General features: G+C 19.5%; 2 protein-coding genes across 2 annotated transcripts; both read right to left on the bottom strand.

Annotated features, from left to right (window-relative positions):
- Positions 1-669: 669 nt before the first annotated feature.
- Positions 670-1,576, bottom strand: PRELSG_0028900 (fam-j protein; the record flags this gene model as incomplete). The annotated part of the gene is made up of 2 exons (XM_028675934.1): positions 670-1,346; positions 1,426-1,576. 2 exons carry the CDS (start codon positions 1,574-1,576, stop codon positions 670-672), a joined length of 828 nt encoding a protein of 275 aa, XP_028531186.1.
- A 1,534-nt stretch (positions 1,577-3,110) lies between these two features.
- On the bottom strand, positions 3,111-7,191 carry PRELSG_0029000 (fam-j protein; the record flags this gene model as incomplete). Its single annotated transcript, XM_028675945.1, has 12 exons — positions 3,111-4,704; positions 4,790-4,963; positions 5,049-5,165; positions 5,256-5,378; positions 5,461-5,628; positions 5,711-5,875; positions 5,957-6,121; positions 6,203-6,364; positions 6,445-6,609; positions 6,692-6,856; positions 6,947-7,072; positions 7,157-7,191. 12 exons carry the CDS (start codon positions 7,189-7,191, stop codon positions 3,111-3,113), a joined length of 3,159 nt encoding a protein of 1,052 aa, XP_028531187.1.
- Between the last annotated feature and the right edge of the window lie 3,711 nt (positions 7,192-10,902).

The following is a 10,902-nucleotide window of genomic DNA, read 5'->3' on the forward strand; positions in this document are numbered from 1 at the left end:
TATTTAAAAATCAAAGATTTTTGAGGATGCATAAACTTAAGCAAAGTACATAATCTTTAATCATAAACATTATTTATTTATGTTTATATAAGATGTTTATCATATGTTAATTATACGTTATTTATTGAAGACTTATAAATTATTAAATAATTAAACACTTTATCATTTTCATGCAACTTCACTAAAAAGGAAAAGCATAAACAAATAAAAATATTAAACACATTATAAAAATACTCTTTATTACATTGTTCATTCAATACCTTAGCAAAGTCATTAAATGGGAAATTAATAAATCAGCAATAAATAAATCAATAACATAAGCGTTACACTTTTTACACATTAATTTTTTTATCTTTTGATTAAAAATTAATAATCTTTCAATTCTAAAACTTCACACACAAAAAAAAATAAATTAAATTTTTTTTTTTTAAAATTACAAAAATATATGAAGGTAAAATAATTAAAAAAAAATATAACAATATATATATATATTTTTTTTTTTTTAACTGGAGTCAGGACATGGCTGACATGTAAGCTAACTTTATTATAAAAGGACAATAACATCTTTTATTAATCAAACAGCCAATTAATAAATCACACATGGAAAATTATTTTTGTTTGTGAGTTTACTAAAAAATCCTTTTTTTTAAATATGTATTTTTATTGTATTTAATTTTCAGTAAACTTTGAAAGCCTTTGGTTGGCATAATATAGTGCAAGAAAAATATTTTCCGTATTAGCTTTTTTTGTATGAGTAAGATAAGTTCTATGTTTATTTTCATATGTTATATTACGAATGAAACGCAAAATTGATATAATTCCATTTAATTTATCCACTAAAGAATTTGATACTTGAACACCTTTTATATCATCTTTTGTGGTGACAAATGAATATAAATTTCTTATATTAAGATTAATTTTTTCCATTTTACATTTTTCTTTTTCTATTTGAGAGAGTAAATTTGATTGTTCTTTATTTAAAAAATTTTTTTTTTCATATGAAATATATTTTCTTCTTAATGAACTTATAATGAATAATAATTTACATACTTCCATAATAATGGTTAACTGTTTTTTAATAAATAAACCTCCGATTAATTTTATAAGGGTTTGGTAAAGAGAGAATAAATCATTTGCTGTACTTTTGTTATTTATTAAATCATCGAAGAGCATGTTTTCCTTACTTTTGTCACTTAAATTTAAATTAAAAATTTTAGATGCTTCATTGTAGTAACATATAATATCCTTTTCTTCCTCTAATAAAAAATTATAAATTTCTTCTAAAGAATTTTTTTTATAAGGATTATTTATGTTAAGTCTTAAATTTTCTTTATTTTTTTCGTTTTCTTTTTTAAAAAAAATAAAAAATAGTTTGTATTATTATATTGTGATCTTCATATGATAAATTCAATTTTTTCAAAATACCGTCAAGTTTAACCAAATTATTTTTAATAGTTGCAGTTGTCGACTTATGAAGATTAGATATAATCTTTTGAGTCTCACAAAAATAATTATTATCACTTAATTTAAATCCATTTTTAATTGATTTTTCTGAACATTCTATTAATTTATCCATGAATTTCAATAATTCAAAAATACGTTTAAAGACTCTTGATAATTGAATAAATGAAATAGAAAATAATTTTAATAAACATGTTAAACTTCTATAAAGGAGTTTTTATTTACAAAGAATCAGTTTATTCTTTTAATTAAAAACCTAAATACAATTTATAACAAATAACAAAAATTAAGCTTTAATTCATTCAATGTTATTTCTAAATATACACATTGAATATAGCATTAACATTATACTGTTTCATTTATTTAGTTTTTGTATAAGTAAAAATTAATTCTCTTTTTAATTAGAACAAATATCAGCTGACAAAAAAAAAAAAATAACATATTTTATTTTTTTTTTTAATTACAAAGATGTATAAAATAAAAATAAACAAAACAAAAAAAATAATTTTACATATTTTTCTTTTTTTTTTTTTTTTAACTAGCTGATTTATTAATTAGCCGTTTAATGACTTTGCTAGAGTGTTAAACAAACAAATTAATAAAGAGCATTTATACTGAGTAAAATTTTATTACTCCTTTAATAGACTTATTAATTATTATAAATGAGTTTTTAATTATAAAAGAATTACTTATTCTTTTAATTAAAAACATACATACAAACTACAACGATTAATAAAGTCAAAACTTTATATTATTCAATGTTACTTGAAAATATAACATTGATTATAACAAAATATTATTAATTTTATCTTTTTAATTTTATAAAAGATAATTAAATTTTTATTTACTAAAAATTTCTCACCAAAAAAAAAAAAAAAATAATTTTTTTTTTTTTTAAAATATTTCAAAAACAAAATAAACAAACTCAAAAAATATATATATATAAATACATATATATATATATATTTTTTTTTTTTTTTTATTAGTGTCAGTACATATTAGTTTGTACATACACATACACAAACTAGCTTAGTGTACTACAAAAATTATAATATCCTTTGTTACTCAGTCAGTGCATGGATACTTGTATATACACGTACAGTAACCTAGCATATTGTACTAAAAAAGGTTAATAATAGCTTTTATTAACCACTAGCATTAGTACATGGCTAACTTGTACACACACGGCTAGTAAATTAACTTAATGTACTATAAAATGTTAATAACATCTTTTATTAACCAATAAGTAAAAATAAATTATTTTTTCAATTCAAAAATGCAACAATAAAAAAATAATAAATTAAAATTTAAAAAAAAATTTTTTTTTAATTAGCATCAGCGCATGATTGGCTTGTAATATATAAGTAAAAATAGTTATAACAAAGATTAAAAAGTGAGTTTTTGAAACAAATAAAAGAAATTTATTTATTTTATATTATAATGATAATTATTTAAATAGTACGTAATTATATCTAAAAAACTATTTTATAATACATAAATTTAGTACAGATTTCTCTACTTTCTCTTTATTAATTTCATTGTACAAAGTACTGTAAAAGTGATTAAACAGCAAATTAATAAATCGTACATGAAAAAATTGTTTTTATTTATGAATTCACTAAAAAATCAATTGGTTTTAAATATATATTTTATTGCATTTCATTTTCAATAAACTTTATAAGCCTTTCGTTGGCATAATATAGTGCAAGCAAAATATTTTCTGTATTACCTTTTTTTTCATGATTAAAACTAGTTCTATCTTCATCTTTATATGTTATAACATGAACAAAACGTAAAATTGATATAATTTCTTTCATTTTGTTTTTTAAATCATTTGATACTTTAATATATTTTATATCTTCTTTTACACTAATAAATAAATGTAAATTTTTTATGTTAAACTCAAATTCTTCCATTTTACATTTTTCTTTTTCTATTTGAGAAAGTAAATTTAATTGATGTTCCTTATTTATAATCTTTTTTGTTATATATGAAATATATTTCCTTTTTTTCAATGAATTCATATTTAGTAATGATTTGCGTATTTTCGTAATAACGATTAACTGTTTCCTAATAAATAAAGCTCCAATTAATTTCATAAGTATTTCATAAAGAGAAGATAAATGATCTAGGGAATTGTTGTTACTTATTAAATCATTGAAGAGTATTCCTTCCTTATTTTTGTCATTTAAGTTTAAATTAAAAATTTTAGATGCTTCATTATAGCACCATAAAATATACTTTTTTTCCTCTAATAAAAGATCATAAACGGCTTTAAAAGAATTTTTTCTATTAATTTTATTTACGTAATGTCTTAATTTTTCCATATTTTTTGCATTTTCTTTTTTACAAAAATAAAAAATAGTTTGTATTATTATACTGTAGTCTTCATATGATAAATTCAATGCATTCAAAATATAGTCAAGTTTAGCTAAATTTTTCCTAATAGTTGCATTTATCTGTACATTAAGAATAGATAAAATATTTTGAGTTGTAGAAAAATAAGTACGGTCTTTTAATAGAAATCCATTTTTAATTGATTCTTCTACACATTTTATTAATTTATCCATGGATTTAAATAATTCAAAAATACGTTTAAAGGTTTCAAATGATTGAATAGATAAAAAAGAAAATAATTTACTATGCATAAACTTATTTATAATAATTGATTTAATATGATATAAGTCCCGCATAGATTTATGTTCATAGATTGAATCATGAAGAATTTTTAAAAAGTGTTCTACTCTTTCATGTATTTCCTCTTTTTTATTAAATCTATGATTTATTATATGTCTAAATGATAAAATATAATTATTAATACTTCTTACTAATTTGTTTCCTTCTATATTACTATCATAATAATTTTTTATTATTGTTAGATCAGAATGATTAATTTTTTGTATTTCCTCACTTATAATGTGTCTTAATGACAAAATGTTTGTATTCAATTTTTTTTCTAAATTATTATATGTATCTTTGTTGTCATCGTTTAATATATCTCTTAATTTTTGTAGACTTGGAACTAAATTATATGATAAGCAATTAATTTCCATTTGGAAAATATTTGAAAGAGAATTGACAAGATTTTCACCATTTTTATTACAAGCACATTTTTTTATTGGATTAATATATATAGAATCTCCAATATTCTGGTCATCTAAATTATCGATATCTTCGTAATTTCTCTTCTTTCCTTTTTTTTTACATGATTGTGTATTATCACCACCAATATCCATATTAAAACTAAAAATAAAATAATAGTATTATATGTATATATATAATATTCAAGATAAAAAAATTTTTGTCAGATACTCAAAGAAATGCATACTCGATAACAGATAAATTATTAAAGAAATTTTGCTTTCTAAATGTATTTTTTCCATGATTTTGTTCATCAATTTGTTTATCATTTTTTTCATTTCCCATACATTCTTCTGATGTTTGTTCAATTTCGTCTACTAAGGTTGTATCTTTTTCATAATCACTAATAGCTGTAGTAGATCTAGAAAAAAAAATATGCATGTATACATATGAGAATATTTAATTAAAACAAGAAACCTTATATGTAAAAATATTTAAAAAAATACTGATTTATAGAAATGTTAGGGAGAATATTTTCTAGTTCAATAGATTTTTCACTTGGTGTGTGCATCAACTTGTCTATTCTAGAAGATCCTTTCTCAATATAAAATGATAAATTTTGTCTAAGAGTAAGGAACATCATATATATATATATAATATAAAATATTTATTTAGAATGCTACATATATGAAAATTATCGAGATGATATGTACTGTTCTGTAAGAGGATTAAAAAGAATAGTTTGTAATTCAACAAAATTTCCACGTTCACTTTCTGAGAGCATTAAATTGCTTGTACTGGATGGTATATTGTCATTCTTAATAGTTGAAGAATGACTAAAAACAAAAGAAATTACATATGTATATAAAATAATAAATTAAAATAAAATGTTTTCCATGTATAGATATATTAATATACTCTTCTAAGGATGACTCAAGGAATCTCATTTCCAAATAATTGGGAATAACTTGTGAATCATTGAAAATATTCAGTAGATTATAAGAATCTTCATGTTCTACATTTTCTATATTAATTAAATTTTTTACATTAAAGGGTTTTCCATCAATAACATTAGTTGAATAGTCACTAAAAATAAAATATATTACATATATATATAACCTTCATTTAAAATAAAAAATTAATTTAAAATATATAAAAAAATATATACGATTCAGGAGGTAAATCTAAAGGTTCTATTTGTGAATCTGGTAATGTACTTATAATTTCACCTAATGCATTTTGTAATTCAACATAATATTTATGCTCTGTATCTTTTGTACCCACTAAGCTTATGCTAGAGGGCTCTGTTTCAATATGAATGACTGAATTTTCACTAAAAATAAATCATATTATCTATGTATATAACTTTCTGTTATAATAAAAAATTAATTTAAAATATATAAAAAATACATACTGTTCAGGAGGTAAATCTAAAGGTTCTATTTGTGAATCTGGTAATGTACTTAGAATTTCACCTAATGCATTTTGTAATTCCACATAATATTTATGTTCTGTATCTGTTGTGCCCATTAAACTTATGTTAGAGGGTTCTGTTTCAATATGAATGATTGAGTTTTCACTAAAAATAAATCATATTATATATGTATATAACTTTTAGTTAAAATGAAAAATTTATTTAAAATATATAAAAAATATATACGGTTTAGGAGGTAAATCTGGAGGTTGTATTTGTGGGTCTGGTGATGTACTTAGTACTTCTAAAATTTTTGGTAATTCATCAGAGTCTTCACATTCTACATTTTCTATGCCCATTAAACTTATGCTAGAGGATTCTGTTTTAGTATAAATAGTTGAGTAATCTCTAAAGATAAAATATATATATATACATGTATCTCTCAGTTAAAATAAAAAATTAAATTAAAATATCTAAAAAGTATATACTGTTCAGAATGTAAATCAAGGGGTTCTGTTAGTGAATCTGGTATTGTATTTGGAATTTCACTTAAATTATTTTTTAAATCAACAAAATCTTCATATTCCGTATTTTCTGTACTCATTAAACTTACACTAGAGAACTCCGTTTCATTATGGATAGATAAGTTTTCACTAAAAATAAATCATATTACATATTCATATAGCCTTGAGTTAAAATGAAAAATTAAGCTAAAATATATAAAAAAATATATACTTTTCAAAAGATGGATAGAAAGATTCTATGAGAGAATCCATTAACGAACTCTGTAGTTCATCTAAAATATTTTTTATATCACATGACTTACTTTTCTCTAAATTTATTGTGTCAACTAAACTCATCTTTAAAAAATCATCTTTATTATCAGAATCTGAATTTTTTCTAAAATAAATAAAAAAAATATATATAAGCATAAAATATTGAATTAATATAAAAAATAATATATGTAAAAATATTCCAAAGATAATATACTCTTCCGTAGGAAAATGACTAAGTGTGTTTTCTGAATCAAGAATTTCATCTTGCTCTATATTTACTGCATCAATAAAATTTCTCATACTAGGAGAGTTTTTTCTTGTATACATATTTGAAGATATCCTATGAATAAAAAATTTATATGCGTATGTAATATTTAATTAAAATATATGCTTTTTCAAATGAAAATATCAAACAATTACATACTGTTCTAAAAATAAATCTGAGTTCCTTTGTTGCATTTCTTGTGAAATACAAATTCTAATTAATATAAAATATTGCAAGGAATAAAAAAAAGATTTAATATATAACATTTTTTATTTGAATTTATCATAATTATTTTTTGCACAAATTAAAAAAAAAATATAAAGAAAATGTATTATTGATATAGTAAAATTCAATTATACTTTAATTTTTAAATAAAAATACATATTTTTTCATTTTATATCTATAGAATTGAAAAAGCATTAGTATAACATGCTTTATATGTTAAATTATCATAATTATATAAATGATTAGATTTTTATTCATAAAATATCAAAATATTATGTTTTTATTCTAAAAATTAGGCATAAATATTTATATATATCAAGTTAAATTTAAGTGATGTAATTATATTTTTCAATTAAATACTTTGATCCTCATACTTAAAAACATGTTGAAACATTTAAATAAAAATGAATTGCTGATTTTTATGCATTAGTAAACTTATATTTATGTAACAAATTATAATGAGTTTAATAAATTATATTATTATAATAAAAAACATTTATTTAAATAATATTTAAAGTTCTCTTTTTCTTTTTCCTTATTTTATTATATTAAAACTTATATAACAGGTAAAATACAATATATTTTTCCCTTTTTTTATAGATACCAATATATAATCTTAAAAAATTATTTACTTTATATTTTTTAGAAGATATGATAGCATATTCTCACTAATTTTAATCTTCTAAATGCTACTAAAATCATAAATTTTATTTTACCTAAATAAAAAGAAAAATAATTAAAATAAAGAATCCCTTTCAAGAAATTTATATAAATAATATAAATTATATACATTGCAATAATATAATTTAAAAATTGGTGAATTATTTATTAAAAAAATGCATGTATTAATAATTTGTTTATAACGCAAAATATAGTTTAAAAATATATAGCTCTTGTTGGCCAAAAGCATGCAAAAAATACTTAATAATAAAGAAATGCCATTACTTAAAAATAAATTATTTAAAAAATTTAGCTACTGACTTATTGAATACCTAATAACTTTGATATAATATTTAACCAACTAATTAATAAAGAGAATAAAGAGTGATCTCTATTAATTTTAATTTTTCTCAAAAATATATTTATGCTACAAGTAAAATTTATACATTTAATGTTTTAGAGCATTCATTTTAATAAAAATTTATCCTTATTTTTGTTAAAAATCAAAATTTATGTTAAAACTATTGATTATATGTAAAATAACATTTTAAATAAAATAGCAGAATTATATCAGAGTTATTAGAATTATTTTAAAAAGCATATAAAAATAAAATTCCTTTTAGTTTCTTTTGAATTTGAAATGTAATTTTTCATGATTTCAAAAATTAATTCGATTGGCAAAATTTAATTGCTCAAAAAAAAAATTTTTTTTTTAAATTAAATTAAGTTAAATACAATTAACAAAAGAAAAAAAAAAAAAAAAAAGAATTTTTTTGTGTACATACTGAATAAAAAAAAATATTATCGTTTTATTTTTTTTTTATTGTATATATGATTTATTAATTACTCGTTAAATGACTTTACTACATAATGAACTAGCATATTATAAATAGTGTGTAGAGATGACTTAACTAATTTTAATTATTGTAAAAGTATATTTATGCTAATAATACATAAAAGTTGTATATATAGATTACATAGCTGAGAAATTATTGTTATAGATAAAATTATTTACTTTAATATATATATGTACACCTTTATTTTTAATAAAAATTTAAATTCTCATTGGAATCATTAATTATATAAAATAATTAATTAAAATAAACAAATAAATTTAAATTATAGTCATTAATAGTATTTTAGGAAAACAAGTAAAAATTATGTATTAATAAAAATAAAATACTTTTTATTTCTTTGAAAATTTCAAATTTGATCTTTTATTGTCTAAAAATCAATTCAATTTGACAACAAAAGATTTACAAGAAAAACATTTCATTAATTCTTTCATTAAAAAAAAAATAAATTTTTTTTTTTCAAATGAGTATAAACAAATTTAACAAAATTAACAAGTGATTTATTAATTTGTTATTCTAATGATTTGTTCAAGTATTGAATAAACAAATTAATAAATAGTAAGTATAAATATTTACACTTTCTTAATTCAGTTCTATTACTCTTAATATATATTACTAAAACCCTAATAGTTAATTAAAGTTTAATTAACTTTTAATGATTATATCTTACACATAATAAATATTCTCGTGCAATATATGTTTAACATATAATAATCATTTTTTTATGGAACAGAAGATTAATATATTTCTAAAAAGAAAAAAAACTATTTTCTTAAAAAATAAATTTTCTCTTTTAATATTTGTTTACTCATATATGCTTTATTGCATGCAAAAGGAACTTTCGGTACTTTTAAAGACGCACACACTATTATCATAATGACTTCATTGGGAATAGTATTCAATAGGGAATAATATGAACGGTGAAATCTATAATAATTATTCTTAAAATTATAAAAATAATCACAAAAATAAAAAAAAATTATCTTTAATTTGAGATACGCAGAAATTTTTAAAACAATTAATCTCTTTAAGTATTTTACGTTTATTTATTAGCTTGAAAAACTTTATTGAATATATAACTCTTTTTTGCATACCTATAATTATATAGAGTACGTAATTAAATAGTACACTTGAAATATGTGCAGCTATATTTATTAATAGATGTACTCTTTTTATAGGAATTAATATACCATATTAGTGTATTAAAATGGAAGCAGCTGTATTAAAAATATAAAAACGCTGATTATAAATCTTATTAATCAAGAAAAAGGAAAAAGGAAAAAGAAAAAAAGAAAAGAGAAAAAATGAATGATTTTTTATTTTTTTAAACAAGTGAATGCATATCTAACTCTCTATTTTCCATATGAACAATTAAATGTTACTTTATAAAAAGTTAATTATATCTTTGTTTAATAAACATATTAAGATATGTAGTACATTATACTTATTTTGGTGTACCTATTTCAATTTACGTGTTTTCTTTAAATACTATACATGCATAATTAGTCTTTTAACTATATTATATTCCTTTTTATTAGAAACATAAGTAGATCAGCAATATTATTTATTGAAAAAAGAGAGAAGAATATTTTGTGTGTGTTGCAATTAATAATTACTCTTGTGCTTTAAAATGTTAAAAGAAAGTTGGATTTTTGAGGAAAAAAACTCTTTTCAAAGAAATAGTTTGAAATATGTTGGTCTAAAATGACACATTACATGATTGATTTATTAATTGCCCGTTTAATGACTTTGCTAGAGTATTAAACAAACAAATTAATAAAGAGCATGTATAACTAAGTATACGTTTATATATATATATTCGTTTTTATTATATATATATATATACTGTTTTCTTATGATGCATAATATTTAATTGAAGTTAAATTTTACTGCATCTTTTAATAAACCTATTAACAGTTATAAATGAGTTTTTATTTACAAAGAATTAATATCTTCTTTTAATTAATTACATACAAACAATTTATAACAATTTATTAAGTCAAAATTTTATGATATTCAATGTTATTTCAAAAATATACATTGAATAATACATAAACATTTCTCTTATCTCTTAAGTTTTTAATAAGTTAACATTTCTTTCTTTTAATTTTTATTTACACTAAAAATTAAAACATAACATAACATTTCAAAACTCTTCTAAAAAAA

This window comes from Plasmodium relictum (assembly GCF_900005765.1).
Source record: "Plasmodium relictum strain SGS1 genome assembly, contig: PRELSG_00_v1_431, whole genome shotgun sequence".
Taxonomy (NCBI): domain Eukaryota; phylum Apicomplexa; class Aconoidasida; order Haemosporida; family Plasmodiidae; genus Plasmodium; species Plasmodium relictum.